A 23369-nucleotide genomic window follows, 5' to 3' on the forward strand; every position below is an offset into this window, starting at 1 on the left:
CTCTCCATGTACTATGATGTTATTTATTTGTTACATTTGTGAGGATTTTTGTTTTCTTTACAGTGAGGTACTGAAGGCTGTATTATTTGATCTTTATCAGTAAGTACTTCAAGTTCTCTTCTGCATATCACAGGCTGTTAATGAGTGTTCCTCCAATCCTGATGCCACATTATCCTTCATGTAATTCAGATTCTTGGATTATTTGCTCAGCAAACAAGACTGAATGGCTATGGGGGTGGTTATGTGGTGTAGAGTTGGTTCCGACTCATAGTGACCGGGCATAGGTTTTTCCAGGCTATGAATCTTTACCAGAGCAGCAGAAAGCTTCATCTTTCTCCCAAGGAACAGCTGGTAGTTTCAAACTGCTGACCTTGAGGTTAGCAGCTCAATTCATAACTACTACACTACCAGAGCTCCTTAAACAGATTGAACAAGCATGATGAAATGATACTACCCTGGCGTATACCTTTTCTGATTTTAAACCATTCTGTTCTAACAATGCCTCCTGGTCTATGTACAGGTTTCTCATGAGCACAATTAAATGTTCTGTAACAGCCATCCTTGTTGTTGTAAAGTGCCATCAAGGACTCAGAGTGACCCTGTATAGGGTTTCTGAGGAGGGGCTGGTGAGTCTGAACAGCTGACCTTGTGGTGCAAACCAACCTTGTGATGCAGTGTTTATCCTATAATGCCACAATGGGACTCTATCATTAGTCATCAGGAAAACCAAATCAAATCACAATATGATAGTACACATATATACTAAAATTAAAAAGATTGACAGCTTCAACTGTTAGGAGAATATGTGAAACAATGGAAATATATATACAATACTGGAGCAAATTTTCAAAAATGGTACAATCATTTTGGAGAAAGCCCTAGTTGTATGTTATACAACCATGTGAATATTTACCCTATGATCCAACAGTTCTACTCTTACTTACCCAGGAGCAATGAAAGCACATGAACATGAAAAGAGTTATAAAAGAATGTTTTAAACATGTCATATGATTCCACTACATGGATCTCTAGAAATAGGCAAATTAACATTCTAATTGACACTCCGGGTATGGGGGTAGGAACTGACTGGAAATGGATAAAGGGCATTTCTGAGATGATTATCTTTTTTTCAGCTTTTTATTGTGAATTGAGTGAAGGCTTACAGTACAGACCATCAGTTTTATATTTAATAAATCATATACTTTGCTTCATTATATGGTTGCAATCCTCTCCATGTACCACCAGTTACACTATTCACATTATCTATTACATTCTTCCCTGTGTCTCCTGCTACCTTCATCTTTCTTCTGCGAACTTCCCTCTTGTTGTATATTGCTTGCCCCATCACTTGTATTAACATGTGTCTATTCCTCTAGCCCGTGAATAATTTTCCCTTCCCCCCAGCAGCCACCATAGATTGTTTCTTTTATCAAGAAAACCTTTTATTTTTCCTTAGACTTTTTACAACATCGATCTTATACAATATTTGTCCTTTTGTGATTGACTAATTTCATTCAGCATCATGTCCTCCAGGTTCAACCATGTTGTGAAGTGTTTCACAGATTCATCACTCTTCTTCAATGTTTTGCAGTATTCTAGTGTGCGTATGTACCAAAGTTTTAGCCATTCTTTTGTTGATGGATATTTAGACTGTATTCATCTTTTTGATATGTCTCTTGAAGACAGCATACTGAAGGATCTTGTTTTCTTATCCATTCTGTTCTCTATGTCTTCCCCGCCCCCTCATTCTGCAACTAAGCACTTCTATGAAGGCTTGTAAGCCAGACACTTCATGCCTTTGTAGCCCCCCATTTTTTATAGTCAATGTCAAAATATCTCATCCCTATAAATCTAGTACAATAAGGAGACAAAGTTGTTCCTTGATATGAATAATCCTTCCATTCCAGTTGGAAATTTGAGTTATTGCATTCATAGGCAAAAGTCTAGTTCATCAAATTGTAGCAATTTGCACTTGTTTTCAGTATCAAACATCCTTATCTTCCCTGGTTCAAGTTCTAGTCAACTAGCCATCTAAGCTACATCAAAAGGGTACTAGCTGAAAGTTTAGGAGTTCGTTGGTTGCTTCACTCTCAGCTCAAGCCCCCAGGGGCTAGGTAACTACCCATGGACTCAGGAGCTCACACCTCTTCCTAAACTTCTGATCAGCTAGCTCTTCTTCTTCTCTCTCTTGCTGAGATGATATCTTGATAGGGGTTTTGGTCACACAGGTTTATGCATTTGCCAAAATCCAGCAAATATATTCTTCAGATTTGTATATCGCATTTAATATGATTTTTAAATAAAAAAAAAAAACTCTGAAGAAGTAGTTATGATATTCCTGCTAAAATATTTAGTGAGAAGTACACTGCTGTTGAAATTTACTTTGGAATATATAAAAAATTCAGATCAAAGAGTATAGAAAGAGATAGCTAGATATAGAAAAGCAGGTACTGTAAAATGTTGATAGTAAATATAGGCGATGGGCATTGGAAATTTCTTTCTATTTCCCTGTATATTTGAAAAATAGAAAAATAATATTTTGGCAGAGATAAAATATTAATTGCAGAACCTAGATAGTGGATATTCATGGTACAATTTTTAAAATATTTAAATGTTTGAATATTTTCATAATTAAATATTATAAAATTATACTGAGATACCTATTTACATCTGTTAGATTGACAAAAATCAAAGAGCTTTTCAATGGACTAACCTAGCAAGTTTGTGAGGACACCACAGACTCACACTTGCTGATGTGAGTTTGACAAATTTGACAATTTGGCAATTTTTATACATGATAGAAGCAATGCTAGAGAATTTTGCAAGATAACTTACTTATTCAATGGAAATACCTTTTTAAACAACATAAAAGATGACTATACACATGAACGTAGCCATATGGAATACACATAAGTCAAATTGACTACATGTGTGGGAAGAGATAGTGGGAAGGGTCCATACCATTGACCAGAACTAGGCAAGGGGCAGACTGTGGAACACATCACCAATTGCTCATATGCAACTTTAGGCTGAAGCTGAAATATTAAAGCAAGTCCATGAGAGCCAAAATTTGGCCTTGAGCATATCCCACCTGAATTTAGAGATCATTTCAAGACCAGAAATCATCACATATTATCATTGATATCACATGCAAACAAAGTTTGATGTATTAGGCAAGAATGACCAAAGACCAGAAGAGTCTTTGGATGACATCAAGAACATCATACAACAAGAAAGCAAAAGTTAAAAAAGATTAAGAAGAAAAAGACCAAAATGGATTTCAAATGAGACATGCTAAAGCAAACAAAAGAAATGAAGAGGTAAATAAGCTGAACAGAAAATTTCAAAGGGCAGCTATAGAAGACAAAGTCATGTATTATAATGAAATGCATAAAGACCTGGAGTTAGAACACAAGAGAGGAAAAAGTCACTCCGTATGTCTCAAGCTGAAGGAGCTGAAGAAAAAATTCAAGTCTTGACTTTCAATATTGAAGGATTCTATGGGCAAAATATTGAATGATGCAGAAGCTACAAAAGAAGATGTAAGGAATACACAGTCACTGTACCAAAGAGACATGGATGATGTCAAACCATTTCAAGAGACAGCATATGATCAAGAGCTAATTGGACTAAAGAAAGAAGTCCAAGGTGCAGTGAAGGCATTGGTAAAGAACAAGGCTCCAGGAATTAATGAAATACAAATTGAAATCTTTCAACAAACTGATGCAGCACTGGAGGCACTCATTCATTTATGCCAAGACCTGGCCAACTGACTGGAAGAGATCCATAGTTGTACCCATTCTAAAAAGAAGTGACCTGTTTACAGAATGTGGAGATCATCACATTATCATTGCTGTCACATGCAAGCAAAGTTTTGCCAACAATAATTTAAAAATGGGCACAATAGTACATTGACAGTGAACTGCCAGAGGTTCGAGCTGGATTTAAATGATAATATAGAAAGAGGGATATAACTGCTGACATCAGATGGATCTTGGCAAAAGTAGAGAATACTAGAAAGATGTTTATCTGTGCTTTATTGACTACACTAAGGCTTTTGACTGTGTGGATCATGATAAGCTGTGGACAACACTTTGGAGAATAAGTATTCCAGAATACTTAATTGTGCTCATGAGGAACAGTGTGCACAGACCAGAACTTAGACATTGGCTACCCAAAATGGGGGGGGGGGTCAGGCGGGCCATAAAGGCAAGAAGTGACTGGCTCACAAGAGGGAGCCTAGTTCCAGATGGGGCAGAGGTAGGTAGAATCTTCACTGAATGATTTCCAATCTGTTGGGACTGGGTTGGTGAAAGGAAATGGGGATAAGACTCTTGTGGTACAATAGTGAATAATTGCCATCAGGACTGACTGTGAGGGTGGGAAATGTAGAGGTAGATGTTTTTTGACAAAAGGAGGAGAGTCCTTGATTTTGCAGCCCAGGAGCAGAGGTCCCTGGGACCATCAAGTGAGAAGGACAGAGACCGGGACCCTACCCAGAGAGGCAGTGATACCAGGGATGGAGACAGAGATGATAATGTGGACAGATGGAGCAGCTGAGGACACTGAACTCAGGGAGGGAGGGAGAGGGGCTGTGTAATGACAACCGGGGGAGGGCCTGTGTGGTGTACCCTTTGGTTATTTGATTATGCATGGAGGGGATTGTAATCATTGCAATGAAACAAAATATGATAGGTTGAATGTAAAACTGATGTTCTCCCATTGTAAACCCCCATAATTCACAATAAAAACTTATATAATAATAATAATAATAATAATAATAATAAAGCATGCTCCTTAGAAACCAGGATGGTGAGACTTCAGCAGGACCAGATAGTGTTTTGTTCTGTTGTATGTAGGTCACCTGAGTCAGAAGCAACTCGATAGCACCTAACAATACAACAAACAACAGGGTCTCCTGGTAATATAGTGGGTTAAGTTGGACTGGTAAATGCAAAGTCAGCAGACTGAATCTTCCAGTTGTCCATGGGAGAAAGATGAGGCTATTTGCTCCTATAAAGATTTACAGCCATGCACATCCTATACAAGGTTGTGATGAGTGGGAACTAACTCAAGGGCACATAACCACCACCACCACAGATACTCTTTAATTTTAAGAAAACATTAATACTATTCTATTACACTTAAACACATGAAATATATATGCAAGTCACTTACTGTGGCATTATTTAAAAGAAGAAAAGATTAGAAAATTTCCAGTCTAGTAACTCTTGGAATAAACAATGGTATCTATATTTGTAATTGAATCTTAGGCATTTATTTTAAAAACTAAAGATTTGTATGTGTTGATATGGAATGATCTCCAGGATATATTAAGTGGAAAGTAAAATGCAAAAACTGAAAAGATAATATTCTATGATTTGAGAAACGGAGAAACAAGAATATACACTCTCATTGACTTTTGTTTGTATAAAGGACAGCTAAGAGGATAAATGAGAAAAAAAATGGGTATATATAGGGGCAGGGAGGAACAGATTGAGACTGGGGTGGGAAGAAGCCTCTGAGTGAAATATATATATATATGGAGTCCTTGTGTGGTGCTGCAGGCTATGCCTTGGGCTTCAAAACTGGTTTGAACTGCAAGGTCAACAGTTCAAGCTCACTAGCCACTCCTTGGAAACCTCATACAGGGTCGGTATGGGTTGGAACCAATTTGATGGCACTTAAACGATGAACAATGATATATATACCACACACATACACACACACACACACAAACACACGTGTATTCTTTTAGTACTCAAGAGAAAATACACACACACATAACTGTACTATCTATTCAATGAAATACAATGGAGCATGAAAAAATAAAGTATAGCAGTGACAATGACGGCTGGGTTTTTCAGTCAATTTTGCTTATCATCTATAAACTTTCAGTTTTTTATAAACTTTTAAAAGCAAATTTTAAAGTAGCAGCACTCTCCATACCTTTTGGTCCAGGAATCCCATCGAAGCCAGTGTGTCCTGGAGGCCCTGGAGGTCCTGGGAAACCACGATCACCTTTTGGACCTAGTGTTCCTTTCAAACCTGGGAGTCCTGAAGGCCCAGGTGGCCCAGGTAGCCCAAATCCTGGTTCTCCCTTGAGCATACACATGACAAAACACAACAAAAACTCCCCATGACTTTCCTGATGCTTATCGTTTACTATAGAGAATTTAAAGCAGAAAATACAAAGTAATACTTAGAGTGTTTCTGTGTATAGGATTAAATACTGAAAAGTAATGGGTATGCTGCAAAGAACATCTGAATAATGGGAAACATGGTTTAGTAAAACCAATTTTCAATGAGTGGGATTAGCTTCAAAACAAGAAAGTGATAACTGAAACAGCATCCAAAAAAGCAGTAGTCTAACCAAATAAAGACATGTGATCATAGACTGAGGATTTGATTATACCAAGTAAGTATTTGTAATTAAGTTTTCTAGGAGTCCTGGTGTAGTTAATGCACTGGACTGCAAAGTCAGTTTGAACAGCAAGGTCGGTGGTTCAAGCTCACCAGCTGCTCCTCAGAAACCCTATACAGGGTTGCTATGAATTGGAACTGAGTCCACAACGCTTAAGAACAACAACACTTAATTTGTCTAAGCATGCCAATGGAATTGCTGCTTTTGTGAAATGAAACAATTTTGTGATTTGGATTAAAATATCTCAACAAAGAAAAAAAAGAATAAATGAAGCAAATGTGGTAAAAAAGCTTGATAATTTTGAATCTGGGTGATTGATTTATGAAAGTTTCCTGTATTATTACTGTATTATTATTCCTTTTACTATATGTTCATGTGAAAATGTTCAGAATATAAAAAAGCAGAGAAATGGTTTTTGCATGAGAGCTGGAGTCATGGCCAACTGTTTTTCCCATGGGAAAAAGTAGTAATTATGGAAAATAGGAGATTTAAATTAATTAACCACAGATAAAATACATGGACACTCAAGATAACTACATATCCCATCAGTCCACTGAAGGTTGACTGATGAATGTTTTAGATTAGCTAATGTATAATAAAAGAAATGAAAAATACTTCAAACATGGTATTACACTATGATTACAACATCAATAGCAGTGATTCACATTATGTATCTATGGTGGAATTAGGACAGAGGGATATAATATGAGAAGATGCTGACACAATATTCAACGCCATTTCACCCACTCATCACATCACACAGGTATCTATAGAGACTAGCTGGGAATGGTGATTCTACAGCAAAACACAAGGGCAGCTGATGATTGTAAGAGATACCTCATCAGATAAACAATTATCCTAAAACAGATTCAGAAATATTTCTGTTTCCCCTCCAAATATGACCTCTTGGAATATTAAAGAATACTTACATAAAAATATAATCAGTTAAGGTTTATGCATATAGTGAAAGACTGGATGGTATAGAAGTAAAAATAGTTAGTGCTAAGGAAAGTAAAGGAGGTAGGAAAAGGAGGATAACTTAAGATGTCTCACACCTTTGGACCTGGAAAGCCTGGCTTCCCAGGAGGGCCTTCTAGGCCAATTCTTCCAGGTGTCCCAGGTACTCCTGGAGGACCTGGAATTCCAGGAAAACCTGTCATTTAAAAAACAAACAAAAAACAATTAGAAGGCACTTAAGAAAGATATACAACCTCCCCCCCCCCCCACCCACCCACACATTGTCACCTTATTCAATCATGCTTACTGACTACAGGAAGATGTAAAAAGCATAATGACATTCTAGATGAGGACTCAGGATCAAGCTTTACCTGATATTTCCTCCTAATGACCTTATGATTCTATCATTTTCACATAGTGCTCATATGTGTGGAAGTTATGCCCTTCTTAAAGGAAATGGGGACTGTTATAGAATAAAATAGGATAAGGAGTGGATACCACACAAAAACACATACATTTTTCTTCTGTCTCCATTTGGTTGTTATAGCACATATCATAAACAGACTACCATGTAATTTTGAAAATTAGCTAAAAATAATTGCAGATCTCTCTCTTTCTCTCTCTCTCTCTCTCACATACACACCTATATTTATAAATAAAATTAAATCTGACATTTTCTAAAGCACTGAGTGGCGATGAGTAAGAAGATGTTTGAGAACTGCCCATAAATCAATGAGTTCTTGACATCTGTGAGAAAATATTCTGTGAGGAATAAGGCAAAATGGAAGCAACAGCCATAAAAAATTTTAGTATTCAAGAGAATATGATCTAGGCTAAAACATTGCTTGGACACATGTGTGCACTAAGTCTTTTTCCGGCTGAATAGAACCCATTTATTCAACAAACATCTAGTGTTTACTTACTATGTACCAGAAACTGTTTTAGCTCTGGGATCATAATAATTAACACAATAGATGATAATCTCTACATTTTTGAGTTTATATATAATTTTTATGTATATATGATTTAGATATTTTCTTGTCTGTACTGTTTTAGATAAAGATTATGAGTTTATAGTCTAATATGGTCTAGCTTTCCATTTACATCCTTTATAGCCTATAGAAAAAGGTACAACAATTATATTGTGTTTGTTAAGGAAACTATATAAAAGAATATCGTATACACCATGTAATCTTACCCTGTCTTTTACTCAGTCATACATACCTTTGGGACCAGGTCGTCCAGGAAGACCGATTCCCGGAATGCCTGGTTCTCCTTTGCTACCAGGTATTCCTGGCAAGCCCGGTTGGCCTGGGAGGCCAGGGTCACCTATAAAGAAACAACGTTGTTTTAAAAGGGAAACTTTCAAATAAAAAAGCCAACTTGTAGGTGTTTTAAGATGTGATGAAATAAATTCCTCATATACCTGGAAGGCCTACTTCACCATCTCTGCCTGGGATGCCAGGCAGGCCAGGAGCCCCTGGTTGAGTTATGGTCTGACCTGGATCACCTTTTGGACCTAAGAACATGGAAAAATTACTGGTGATTCAGAATTATTCATGGCGCTAAAGATCTCCTTTAATTAATAACAATAACAGAAGAAAATCATTGACAATCTTCTAAGCAGTCAAAGAAACGAGTAAAATTCTCCTGGAAAAATAATCTCACATTATATACTCAAGGAAAATATTAAACAGCAAGATGAAATTTAGAAGAGAAAAAGTAGGTAACAGCTTTAAGAACTTCCAGCGCTGAAGATAAAATTTATAAAAATATTTTAAAAATGTGTTAAGTCAAAAGAGCCTGAAAATGATGTTAAATTGCAGTAAACAAAGAAAATGCTTTCTGGATAATTAATAATATGGTGGAGTCCTGTTATGGTGCTGTGGGTTAATGCGCTGGACTGTAAAGTCAGTTTGAACCACAAGGTTGATGGTTCAAGCTCACCAGCTGCTCCTCAGAAACCCTATACAGGGTCGCTATGGGTCATAATTGACTTGACAGCACTTAACAACACACACATGCATATAATTGTTAAGTACCATAGAGTCAGTTCCGACTCATAGAGACCCTGTATAGGGTTTCTGAGGAACAGCTGGTGAGTCTGAACTGCCAACCCTGTGGTTCAAACTACCTCAAGGTCTAGTGCTTATCCTACAGTGCCACACTAGGACTTCAACCTGGTATGGTGCTGTGGGATAAAGCACAGGACCGCAAGGTTGGCAGTTCAAACTCACCAGCTGCTCCTTGGAATCCCTATACAGGATCACTATGAGTCAGAACCAGCTCAACGACATATAACAACAACAACAAAATATATATGAGAGGGCTTGAAAAAGTTGTGGAAAAAATCCATTATCTTTTAATTTAATTTTCCAAGAACTTTTGGAAGCTCCCTTGTATATATATATCAAACACATTAATGCCCAAATAAGTATTAACCAAATAGGCTGAACTTTAAATACCTGAATTGTCCATTGACAACATACTGGATAAATCAACTGCACCACACACATATAACTACAGTGAAATACTACATGGTAAGACTGTTCAAAGTTTGTGGAAAATGGAATGAAAAGTCCTGACATTTTTCCATTAACTTTTTGAAACCCTCTTGAACAAGCATAAGCGTTAAAGGCAACTGAGGTAAACACTACTACGAAAATAAATAAATAAAAGAAAATGTACTATAGCTACCCATAACCTACAAGGTTAACATGAAGAATATTCACACAATGATTACAAAATTATGAAGTTAAAAAAACAGGCACAATCAAAATAGTTTTAGAATGCATATGCTGTCGTTGCTGTCGTTGTTAAGTGCCACTGAATCAGTTCTGACCCATTGCTGTTGTTAGGTGCCATCGAGTCAGTACCAACTCATAGTGACCTTATGCACATCAGAGCGAAACACTGCCCGATCCTGGGCCAACCTCACTACTGTTGCCACGCTTGAGTCCACCAATGCTGCCACTTGGCCAACCCATCTTGTTGGGGGTCTTCCTCTTTTTCCCTGACCCTCCACCTTACTAAACATGATATCCTTCTCCAGCGACTGGTCCATCCTGACAATATGTCCGAAGTATGAGAGACGAAGTTTGGCCATCTTGGCCTCCAAGGAGCACTGTGGCTGTACTTCTTCCAAAATGGATCTATTGGTTCTTTTGGCAGCCCATGGCACTTTCAATATTCTCCAACCCATAGCAACCCTATATAGGGTTTACAAGGCACAGCTGGTGAGCTTGAACTTCCAACCTTGCAGTTCAAACTGACTTTGCAGTGCAGTGCATTAACCCTCAGCACCACACCAGGACTCTTTAGAATGCAGATATACAGATGATACATAAGGGAGGAAATGGAAGGAAATTATGCAAAGTCAGGACCATGCTTAAGTTCCGAGGAGTAGAAGGGGGTTAGCATTAGGAAAGGAAAGGGGGTGGGGGTTGGGTGTTCCTTGTTGTTGTTAAGTGCCTTCGAGTCGGTTCTGACCCATAGCGACCCTGTATAGGGTTTCCGAGGAGCGACTTGGTGAGCTTGAACTGCCGACCTTGCAGTTCAAATGGCTTTGCAGTCTGGCGCTTTAATCCAGAGCGCCACACCAGGACTCCTAGGATGCTGTCAATGTTCTATTTCTTGGTCTGTATGGTAGCTACCTGTGTATTTCCATTATAATTATTTGTTAAAGTTTGCATTATTTACCAAGTACTTAAAAATAACAACAGCATTAAAAACTAGCAAAAAAATTTAAAGAGAAGCTTCCTATTACAAAACACACTGCTCCCCTTGCTTAGAAACTCTGAAGGGCCCAACAATAAATGGCCTGGGAAACATCTCTCTCAGCAAAGAAAGCCAAGAGAGGCTGAAGATAATACATTACTGTTTTCAGCACCAAAAACAAAACAAAAGAAACCAAACAATGATACCAAACTCACCTGGTATTCCTGGCTGGCCTGGATTTCCTGCCACACCTTGTATACCTTTTTCACCTACTGGGCCAGGAGGGCCAAAGCCAGGAGGGCCTATGGGTCCTCTATTCCCCGGGGGACCTGGCAAACCTGGGTTCCCAGGGGGACCTCTTTCACCCTTAAAAACAATTCCACCCTGAAAAGGCAAAAGTTCAGTACAAAAAGTTCAGTACAGAGTAAATACATATAACAGGCTGATATTAATGACTACAACTAGCCATAATTATTGGTTATGTGCCGTGGAGTTGGTTCCAACTCACAGCGACCCTTTATAGGGTTTCTGAGGCTGCAGATCTTTACAAGAGCAAAAAGCATTATCTTTCTCCCACTGAACAGCTGATAGTTTCGAACTGGTGACCTTGAGGTTAGCAGCCCAACTCGTAACCACTATGCTACCAGAGCTCTTTTAATAGTTCTTCCTAAAAACCGAACAAGTGAGGGGTATGATCAGATGGTGTTGCAGTCACTCCATTTCATCATTCATCAAATATTTCTGCACTCCTACTATGTGTCCAGTGCTAGTGGTACAAGAGAGCACAAAAATCTCCACCCCTATGGAGCTCTGGTAGCGTAGTGGTTACGAATCGGGCTGTGAACCTTAAGGTCGGTGGTTCGAAACTACCAGCCGCTCTGTGGGAGAAAGATGAGGCTTTCTACTCCCGTAAGGATTTACACCCTCGGAAACCCTGTACAGGGTCAGTATGGGTCGGAACCGACTCGACGGCACTTAACAACAACAACAACAACTGAAATATCCCAGGCTTGGTATTGGCACAAAACGAGATTTAAAAATTTTTGTTTAATCTTCGTGCTCTGTGGCTCATTTAGCATGGTCATATTAATTTCTATCCTTAACATGTTCCCATTGAGTTAATTCCAACTCCAGTTTACTATATGAGTATATGAAAATTTACTCATTTATAGAAGATTTATAGTTACCAGATCTAAATAAACCCAGACAAGGAAATACAGGGTAAGAGAAGAGGGAACATCATATTGACCCATAAGAAATCATTATAAAATAAGCATGTTAACCTCCTACCTATTCACAGCCAATATGAGTAAATATAGCAATGGATTAAGAAGGAGAAGTTATAAAAGAACTGAGGGGAAGGAATGGCAAAGAAACCCTACACAGTCAAAAACAATGTGCCATTACCATCTACAACCGCATTCTTTTAAGCATTGATTGTTCATTTCGGGATCAGAGGCATCCTTTGCACTAATCTAGAAAATAATCTGAAGTGACAATTTAACATCACAAAACCAAGACTATCAAACCAACTCACAGGTTCTCCTTTGGGACCAGGAAGCCCTGGCACTCCATCCTGTCCAGGGGTGCCGGGCAAACCAGGAAGCCCTGGAGTTCCAGGGGAACCTAAATCTCCTTTGTCACCCTTCATTCCTGGAAAAGTGAGGATGTCACCAGGTTCACCTTTAGATCCAGGAAAGCCAGGAGCACCCCGAGCACCTGGTATGCCCTGAGCAAAAAAGGAAAAACAATAGGAATGAGGGTGAAAAGGAGAAAGAGAAACAAAAATTGGTTTAGTTTTCCTAACATTGTCCTCTCTCCAGTTCACTTCATTCACCCATGCTGTATCATTTAGTGTACAAAACTCGGAATCAAGTGAAGCGTGTGAGTCAGGAAGGGAGAAGGAGTCAAATAAATCACAACTTAAGAGACAAATGGCATATAATTTTTGGGTATATTTAACTATATGCATACGTTTTTGTTGTTAAGTGCTATGGAGTGGGTTTTGACTCATAACAACCCTGTATTGGGTTTCTGAGGCTTTAAATCTTTGCAGGAGCACAAAGCCTAACAGCTCTTCCTCAAGTGACTGGGGGGGCTTGAACCACCAACCTTGTGGTTCGCAGTCCAGTGCTTATTTGATGAAGCTATTATTTTATAGATGGAGGCATGCCATATTTAATTATTTATGGATCTGTATGACTATCTATAAAATAAGAAAGTTGCATCATTTAAAAATACAAGTTTACTATATGCATTCATATACATACAAGTAAAAATCAAAGTGCAAATGGCTTAATTCTAGTCCTTTTTTATTCTAGAATATACTCAAAACTTACTGGTAATCCTTTGGGACCGGTTACACCAGCATGACCTTTTTCTCCCTTCTGTCCTGGGAAGCCAATAGATCCTAGCACACACATATATGATAATGTCAGCTTTGAGCCAGAAGCCCTGACAAAGTCATACTGCTATCAGAAAGTCAGGAAATCAAGTGTTAAAATAACCCCACTCAATTCCATTTAAAAAGTGACCTTTTAATATACATTTTTATAATGTAAGAATGAGGGCATAATCTCTGCTCTTAGGTAAACCTAAAATTTCTTGTTACAAGATTGTAGCCTCATATATTTCCCAACCTAAAGTCTGTCTGAGTGCTTGTAGCTACTAAGTGCTATGCACAGAGGTGCTGAGGTTCCCACAATCAACCAATTACCAAGGGGAGAAGAACGTGATAAAGACAAAGTCTTTATATCCTTCTTTATTCTAACTTACACAATCGTACTAGACCTTTATCAGTCCTTTCTTTGTTTTGTCATGTCCTAAAATTTAGTTTATGAGAAACATTTGGCAACCACAAAAAATAGAGCAAACATTATTAAAGTGGTAGTTCTCCAAATGACGCCTCCTAGATCAGCAACTTCAGCATCATCTGGGAACGGGTTAGAAATACTAGTGACTGAGCCTTATCCCAGACTTATCAAATCATAAACTCGGTGGTGGGACCTCGGAGTCCAGTTTTAACAAGGTGTCCATGTGATTCTAATGCTTGCTAAAGTTCAAGAACCACTAGACTAGAGGGACATGGCTAAGTTACTATCTTGAAGTGGCAGCTATAGCCAAAAATCATTTGCTGTGGAGTAGATTCCAACTCATGGCGACCCCATATGTGTCAGAGTAGAACTGTGCTCCAAAGAGTTTTAAATGGCTGAGTTTTCCGAAGTACGTCACCAGGCCTTTCTTTAAGGCACCTCTGTGTGGCATCTAAACTTCAACTTGTCAGTTAACAGTCAAGCATATTAACCACTTGCACTACACCCAGTGATAATAGTGGCAGCTTTAAGACTTCTAAAATCTTATTTCCAAGCTCCAAATGAATTTGTCTCCTTGGGAGACACACTAGACAGAAAGATAAGAGATCTAATATCTATTCTCAGCTCTGACTCAGACATAAAATGTTATTCCAAGACAATAGTGGAAATATCCCAAGAGACAGTTAAACAAACTATTTTTGGTCCTGATAGATACTGAATATGGTTTTGATTAGAAATGGGGAGAGAGGAGTTAGATATAAAAAGATAAACACTGGCAGTTGGTTGTCAAACTACAATGGGTGCCTCAATTCTTAATGACAGCATGTAATAAAGCCCCAATAAGTAGATGCTCTGCCACTGGAAACTATACTCAGGAGCCAGGCATTCTGAACTTTTCCCCCAGTTTTCTGGAAAAAAATATGTCTGACTCTGTATATTTTCATCTCCTTATGGAAAATTAAAACAGAAATTTCCTGGAATAATACTGTCAAAATGTTTAACAGAAAACGTTGGTAGCTTTCAGGTATTAGAGGCAAGAACATAATGTATTTTATAGATAGAGGCATTTCATATTTAATTATTTGTGGATATGTCAAACCAACCTTGCGGTCCAGTGCATTATCCCATAGTACCACGTCATGACTTCTAACAACAACAACATGACTAATTATAAAATGAGAAACTGGCATCGTTTAAAAATACAAGCTCACGAAAATCTAGCTAAGAATTGTTTTTAAGTTTTCTCTGAAGTAGAATGTTTTACCTTGAGGACCTGGGAGACCTGGCAAACCAGGCTGGCCTGGAGGCCCTGAAATACCAGTTCCAATACAATTGAAGCAGGTGTCTCCTTTGTCACCTGGAGAAAATAATAACAAAAACAAACGTTACTGGAAGGGTATGTGTAACATCTTTAGATAGACTCTTCTAAAGAAGTTAGCACTGAGGGACAACATTTCTATATAACTGTAGTTGTGGCTGTTGTTGTTAAGTGCCATCAGAGTAGCCTATCTCCAGAATCAATTCATTTGACAAATATTTATTGAGTGGCAAGTACTATTCTAGGTGCTTAAAATATACTGTTAAACACAACAGACAAAAATCCATGTCTTCTTCTGAGACTGTTGCCTGAGATACTCTTAACATTTTAAACCAAACGTATCCCTTGAGAAAACCTTTCGACTAAATAAGAGATTGACTCATAAAATAAAGAATATCACCTATGAGTAATGAAAGTAATTAAAGATACTCTTTAAACTTGAAACCAAACTTTTCCCTTGAGGAAATCTTTCAACTAAATAAGAGATTGACTCATAAAATAAAGAATATCACCTATGAGTAATGAAAGACATGTCCTTTTAAAAGTCATCTGTGTGAAATCCTGGTATGGACTCCTGGTGTGGCTCTGTGGGATCAGCATTGGACTGTGAATCACAAGGTTGGCAGTTCAAACCCTACAAAGGGCTGCTATGAATCAGAATCAACTTGACAGCATAGAACAACAAATGAAACAAGGTTTTTTGTTGTTGTTTTTTTTAATGCAAAACTGATGATCTTGTCTGTAAACCTTTACTCAATTCAAAATAACAAGTTAAAAAAAAAAAAAGTCATCTATAGGAGACCAAATGGTCAAACATTACTCTAAAGATAAGAAAGTAAAGGGGCAGGGAAACTAGAGTACTGGAAACGGTATAATCAGAAAGGAGTAATGAATGGGGATTGCAGCCCCTCCTCAAAAACAATAACTTGAATAATATGCATGTTGTTGTTGTTGTTGTTAAGTGCCGTCGATTCGGTTAGGATCCATAGTGACCCTGAACAGAGTTTCCAAGGCTGTAAATCTTTACAGGATCAGAGAGCCTCATCTTTCTCCCGCAGAGCTGCTGGTAGTTTCGAACTGCTGATCTTGCGGTTCGCAGCCTGATTCGCAACCACTATGCTGAATTGTTAAATGGGAATTTAATTGGTGGTACAAACTTTCACTGTAAACACAACAGAATATATTTTTTAAATGTGCAGCCTCCTGCCTTTCCCATAAATTCTATGCCTTCATGAGCTTACATTCTAGTGGGAAGGAATAATAAAACATGAGTGCAACATTTTTAAATTGTTGTTAAGTGCCTTCGAGTTAGTTCTGACTCAAAGCGAACCTGTAGAGGGTTTCCGACGAGCAGCTGATGACCTTGAACCGTCGACCCTGCAGTTCAAACTGACCTTACAGTCCAGCACCTTACCTCACAGTGACACACCAGGACTCCTATTAAATGATATATGTAAATATAGTAAAAGGTGTTGTGCTTACAGGAAAATGTTTTGTTGCTGTTAGGTGCTGTGGAATCATTTCCAACTCATAGTGACCCTGTATAGGGTGTCCAGGGAGTAGCTGGTGGGTTTGAACCACTGACCTTGTGGTTCACAGTCTAGTGCTGATCTTGTTACCACACCAGGACTTCAGTGCTTATCTTAGAGTTAGATAATGAGGTTGGATCCATGGTTATGAGTTGGAGTCGACAGGATTGCAACTGGGTAAGTAAGACTGGGTATGCCAGGGATGGATACAAGGTTGTAATTTTAAATAGGTGGTCAGGATAGGAATCATTGAGAAGATGAAATATGATTTTTTAAAAAAGAAGAAGAAGAAACAGAACAAACACTTAAAGGACATGACATAGACATCATGAGAGAATAGCATTCCTGGCAGAGAAAAGTCATGTTCGTTGTATAAAAGGAAGAGCAAGGTAACCAGGTGGCTGAGGTAAAATACGGAAGGGAAACCAAGTCAGAAGAGTTCACAGATTATAATGAATGACAGATAATGAAAGGTTTTATATGCCAAGGTAAAGACTCTAATTTTTGCTATTAGGAAAATAAAAATCTAGTTGAGGACTTTAAACAGAATTGCAGCAAATATGTCTTCACTTTTAAAAGGATTACTCTGGATGCTATGTTAAGAATTTTGTTGTTGTTAAGTGCCATTGAGTCAGTTTACAGGGTTTCTGAGGAACGGCCAGAGGGTTTGGACCACTGACCTTGAAATTCAATGCTTATCCTATAGTACCACACTAGGACTCCAATGTTAAGAATAGACACTAGGAAGACAAGGATGGAAACAGCATGACCAGTTTAGATGGCTATTGCTGTAGTAATCTTAGGAGATGGTAGTTTATCCCAGGGTGATAGCAATGAAGGTGATGAGACTTTTTTATATTTGGGACATATTTCAAAGTCGAGCCAATGGGATTTTCTGATAGATCATATATGGAATGCAAAAGAAGAGGAGAATCAAGAATAAATACAAGGTTTTTAGGCCAAGCAACTAGAAGGTTAGAGCAGTCTGCCTTCAAGTAAGAAGAGGAATTTTGTGAGTGGAACAACTATGGAAGAGGTGGCAGAGTAGCAGGACTTCAATTCATCTAGCTCAAAATGTGTATGTAAATGAAGATATCCAAGTAGAGATGTTGAGTAGACAGGTGGATATACAAATCTTGAGGTAAAGAATTATGTTTGTACTAGAGATATGTTATTTGGAAGTAGATAAGGAGCTCTGGTAGCATAGTGGTTACAAGTTGGGCTGTTAATCTCATTGTCAGCTGTTCTGAGGGAGAAAGATGAGGCTTTCTGCTCCCATAAAGATTTACAGCCTCAGAAACCCTATACAGGGTCACTGTGAGTCAGAACCAACTCCATGGCATATAACCACTACCACCAGGAAGTACATGACATTTAACATCATAAGATGAATGAGACAGATAAAAACAGAAGAGGAATAAGGATTGAATCCTGGGCATTTCAAACTTAAAAGTTGGGTAGATAATTCTAAAATGTGTATGGAAATGAAAAGTAACTAAATAGCTACAATACTTAGACAATCTGGCATTGGTACAAAGAGAGACAAACAGATCAATGAAAAAAATAGGTTGGTGAGACACAGACTCACAAATATAAGGCCATTTGATTTACAACAAAAGTGCTGATGGAATTCAGTGGCGTAATAATGGCCTTTTACTATGGTACTGAGTCAATTGGATATCCATATAAGGAAAAATATTTGATTCCTGCTTCACACAATAAACAAAAATTAATTGAAGACAGATCAAAGATCTAAGTACGAATGATAAAACAATAAAACTGCTAGAGGATAACAGAGAAGAATATTATCAGGTTCCATGGATAAGTGAAGATTTCTAAACCTAGGCATAAACAGCACTTTCCAAAAATGGGGCATTCATAAGTTGGATTTCATTTAATTAAGAACTTCTGTTCAACAAAAGAAAAGACACAAGTGAAAAAAGACATAATGAGAGAAGATATATACAACAGTCCAATTAAAAATTAGAAAAAGGTCTGAAAAAAGAGCAAAAGCATAAGGAAAAAATGTGCAACATCAATATGTCATCCGGGAAATGCAAATCAAAACTATTTTGGAAAATGATTTGCTGAGTCCTGGTGTGGTGCTGTGGATTAATGCGCTGGACTGCAAAGTCGCTTTGAACCACAAGGTCGGTGGTTCAAGCTCAGTAGCTGCTCCTCGGAAACAGAACAAATACTTAAAGGACATGACATAGACATAATGAGAGAATAGCATTCCTGGCAGAGAAAAGCTATGTTTGGCGTATAAAAGGAGCAGCAAAGCAACCAGATGGCTGAGGTAAAATACGGAAGGGAAACCAAGTCAGAAGAAGAGTTCAATAGCACTTAACAACAACAAATGGAAGCAAAACCTGTACCTAACTCTATAACCCAAATTCTGGATATATATCCCACAGAAATTAGTTTTTATGTCCTACAAAACAAGAATTTTAATAATAGTTTTATTTTTAACAGTCTCCGACCAAATGTCCATGAACATTATAAATGATTTCGTGGCAAATGTGTACAAAGAAACATTATACAACAATGACAAAATGTCATTACAAAGAAATTATGGAAATATCTCCCAGATATAATATTGAATAAAAGAAGCCAGGCATAAAAGAATCCATATTATATGATTCCACTTACACAAAGTTCAAGATTAGATAAACCAATCGACACCAGAGGATAAAACAATGGTTACCTTTGGGGGTACTGACAAGGTACAAAACCAATCAGTTAGGATGTTGTCTTAATTTTAATTTGGATGGTAGTTATATAGTTTTAGTATATACACATAAAAGTTTATTATAGTGTATTATTTAGGATTTGTATACTTTATATAAATACAATCTTAATCATTACTTAATTTCTTACAGCTAAATTAAAAATAAAAAAATTTGGGCAAACCCCAGCAATGTAGCAGTAGCCAGGGAGGTATGAAGAAAAATGGGAAATGTAATGTACATAAAGCCAATTGCAGAAAGTGTTTAAAGGGAATTATCAAGTAAGAAGAGAACTAAGACTTGACATTTAAGTTAGCATGGCATAAGTCCCTGGTGACTTTCACAAGACCAGCATGCACAGAGTGGTGTGTAGGAAGGGGTAAGTGAAATCCTGATTGGAATATGTTTAAGAGACAATTCTTGAGTTGTTCTACAAATGAGAATGGAGGTGTACAACAGCATGTGGCAGGGAAAGTGGTATCATAAGGTATTTTGTGGTTGTTGCTAAGTGCCATTGAGTCAGTTCTGACCCATAGTGACCCTGTACAGGGTTTCCGAGGAGTTCAAGGTGAGCTTGAATAGCTGACCTTGCAGTTCAATCTGACTTCGCAGTCGAGCACATTAACCCACAGCACCACAACAGGACTCCATCCAGTCACTAGTGTAATCCTAAAACATAAGTATCTTTCTCTTCAAATTCTAAAGAGAAAATCCAATTCTTAATAATCTATTCTAATGTTAAATATGAATTACAAAGTTCTTCATTGTTGAAAATAAAGCTTTTATTTACACTGAAGCAAAAAAAGACAGGTGAAAAGAAGTGTATCTGTATGCTGCTGGAAATGACGCAGAGAAAGGGGAAAGGCAAGAATTTCTGGCACAAAGTCCTTGGGAGATCAGACAGGTTGTTCTGTTGCACAAATAAAGGAATTGGCTTTGGAGCAGTAACGGTAATAGGCAGTTTACATGAACACAGATTATTGTTCTTAGGTGCCATCGAGTCGGTACCGACTCATAGCGACCCTATGCACAACAGAATGAAACACTGCCTGGTCCTAGGCCAACCTCACAATCGTTGCCACGCTTGAGCCCATCGATGCTGACATTTTGCCAATCTATCTCGCTGGGGGTCTTCGTCTGTTTCTCTGACCCTCCACCTTACCAAACATGATATCCTTCTCCAGCGACTGTTCCCTCTTGACAATATGTCCAAAATATGAGAAACAGAGTTTGGCAATCTTGGCCTCCAAGGAGCACTCTGGCTGCACTTATTCCAACACAGATCTGTTGGTTCTTTTGGCAGCCCATGGTACTTTCAATATTCTCCTCCAACACCATAACTCAAAGGCATCAATTCTTCTACGGTCTTTCTTTTTCACTGAGGTTATTGAAAATACCATGGCTTAGGTCAGGCGCACCTTAGTCCTCAAGCTGACATCTTTGCTCTTCAACACTTTAAAAAGCTCTTGTGCAGCAGATTTGCCTAATGCATTATGTTGTTTGACTGCTTCTTCCATGAATGCTGATTGTTGATCCAAGAAGAATGAAGTCCTTGACAACTTCAGTCTTTGCTCTGTAGATAAGCATGTTGTTTATTGGTCAAGTGGTGAGGATTTTGTTTTCTTTACATTGAGATGCAGTCCATACTGAAGGCTGTGCTCTTTGATCTTCATCAGTAAGTATTTTAAGTTCTCTTCACTTTCAGCAAGCAAGGTTGTATCATGAACACAGATTCAAGTAGGTTAATATAGTGGTGACAATCTAAGAAGTCTCTTGTTATTGCTTCATTGGTCAATTAAGGATGACACAAAGCCAGAAGCTTAACATGAGAATGTATTGGAACCATGGCAGTGAGATGATATACGATGGAATGAATGTAAAACTTAAGTTCTCCCATGTAAACTATCATAAAATACACAATAAAGCATTAAAAAAAAAAAGTGGGAAGTAATTAAATTTACATTCAGGAAGAAAGGTCCCTAGGACCATCAAGAGAGAAGAGCATGAGTGGAGTGTGGGACCCTAATCAGAGACTCTGACACCAGAGATGGAGGCAATGGTGATGGCATGGGCAGATTGAGCACCTGGGGACTTTAAACTTGTAGAAAGAGAAAGACTGTGTGGTGGCAGCCAGGAGGCTGGCTTCCAGAATGTGCCCTTTGGTTGTTTAAACAATTATATATTTCTACATGGGAAAAAAAAGAGAATGTAGGAGGAGGTGTTTGAAGTTTCTAGAAGAGAAGTAGCAGGCTCAAAAGAGGTCGAAATTGGAAATAACCAAGACTATGATATTACTCCAAGTGAGTACAATGAAGTAACAGAAGTCAAAGAAGTTAAAAGTTATTACATTCATAGATCATGAAATTGAATCTGTTGTAAGAGGGAAAATCGGACATCATAGTGTTGTGGGATACAGTTGATAAGTCTCACAGAGATTGAAGTAATTTTGGAGTCACGTTCAAAGAAGTGGTGGTGGTGGTTATGTGCTGTGGAGTCAATTCCGACTCATAGAGACCCTGCACAGGGTTTCCAAGGCTGCAAATCTTTACAGGAGCAGAAAGCCTCATCTTTCTCCCACAGAACTGCTGGTAGTTTTGAACTGCTTAGCATGAGATTGGCAGTCTGACTTGTAACCGCTATGTTACCAGAGCTCCTTAAGAAATGGTGAGTTAGGGGATGGGCAACTTAGACATTGGCTACCCAAAATGAGGGGCAACAAAGGCACCAAGAGACTGGCTTACAAGTTTATAAGAGGGAGCTTAGTTTTAGAGGGTGTGGGGGAAGGTAGAATCTCCACTGAGTGGTTTCCAACCTGTCTGGATGGGGCTGGTTAAAGGAGATGGGGATAAGAGTCTTGTGGTTCAATAGTGAATAATTGCTATCAGGACTGATTGTGAATGTTGCAGTGTAAAGGTAGACGTCTTGTAACAAAAGGAGGGGAGTGGTTGGTCTTGCAGTCCAGGAGCGGAGGACCCTGGGACCATCAAGGGAGAAGAGCGGAGTGTGAGACCCTATCCAGAGAAGCAGCGATGCCAGAGATGGGGGCAGAGATGATGACGCGGAGAGACAGAGTGGCTGGGGACTCTAGACTGAAGGAGGGGAAGGGGCTGTGGCCACCACGGGGTTGGCGTGCAGGGTATACCCTTTGGTTGTTTGAATGGTTACATATTCCTGAGTGCTTCAGTGTATATAACAGAAAAAAATTTTAAAAAACACAGAGGGATTGGAAGCAAATACTGCTGAATGATGATGTATGGAGGGGATTGTAATCATTGCAATGAAATGAAATACGATAGGATGAGTATAAAGCTGATGCTCTCCCATGTAAACTATCACTTGATTCACAAGAAAAACTGAAAAAAAAAAGGGGGGGGGGTGAGTTAGAAAGATAGGAGATGGGGATATGGGGGGTTCATGAAACCAAGGTTATGGAAACATGCACTAATGGTACTGAGATGGCCTTACGGTATGATCACAAGAGTGAATACAGAAGACAAAATGGAGGATATTAGGAGATTTTTGCCAATGTGTTGAAATAGGGAATGAATGAATATGGTTGGGATCAAACCTTTCAGTCCTTGTTCTCCTTGGAATCCTCTGTCACCTGGAGATCCTGGAGGGCCTGGGGGACCTGCTTCACATATCTCACCACCTGAGATAAGAAAAAGAAAGGAGAACAATTGTGCAATATGTTAAAACTGAGAGACAAGAAAGCTCAGCAAGTGAGAATAAAAACATTCATATTTTCAATTACCTCTCTGCAGCAATACAATTATCTATCTATAAGTAAAAGAAAGACAGAATATCGAAATTTAAAGATTAAAGATTCACCAAATATCTAAATGTAAAAGTAGCAGTAGAATCTCTTCAATATTAGATACA

General features: G+C 38.4%; 1 protein-coding gene across 2 annotated transcripts in view; it reads right to left on the bottom strand.

Moving 5' to 3' along the window:
* The window catches only part of COL4A5 (collagen, type IV, alpha 5), a 360371-nt gene that overhangs the window by 127993 nt on the left and 209009 nt on the right, over positions 1 to 23369 (bottom strand). For both annotated transcript variants that reach the window (XM_006871035.1, XM_006871036.1), the window contains exons 21-29: positions 23056 to 23139; positions 15176 to 15268; positions 13438 to 13508; positions 12636 to 12827; positions 11314 to 11482; positions 8808 to 8900; positions 8606 to 8710; positions 7480 to 7577; positions 5950 to 6100 (exon numbers count right to left, since the gene is read on the bottom strand). In XM_006871035.1, coding sequence (XP_006871097.1) covers positions 5950 to 6100; positions 7480 to 7577; positions 8606 to 8710; positions 8808 to 8900; positions 11314 to 11482; positions 12636 to 12827; positions 13438 to 13508; positions 15176 to 15268; positions 23056 to 23139 — 1056 coding nt within the window. The remainder of the gene's footprint in view (positions 1 to 5949; positions 6101 to 7479; positions 7578 to 8605; positions 8711 to 8807; positions 8901 to 11313; positions 11483 to 12635; positions 12828 to 13437; positions 13509 to 15175; positions 15269 to 23055; positions 23140 to 23369) is intronic.

The sequence above is a fragment of the Chrysochloris asiatica genome, unplaced genomic scaffold (assembly GCF_000296735.1).
Source record: "Chrysochloris asiatica unplaced genomic scaffold, ChrAsi1.0 scaffold00159, whole genome shotgun sequence".
In the NCBI taxonomy this organism is placed as follows: domain Eukaryota; kingdom Metazoa; phylum Chordata; class Mammalia; order Afrosoricida; family Chrysochloridae; genus Chrysochloris; species Chrysochloris asiatica.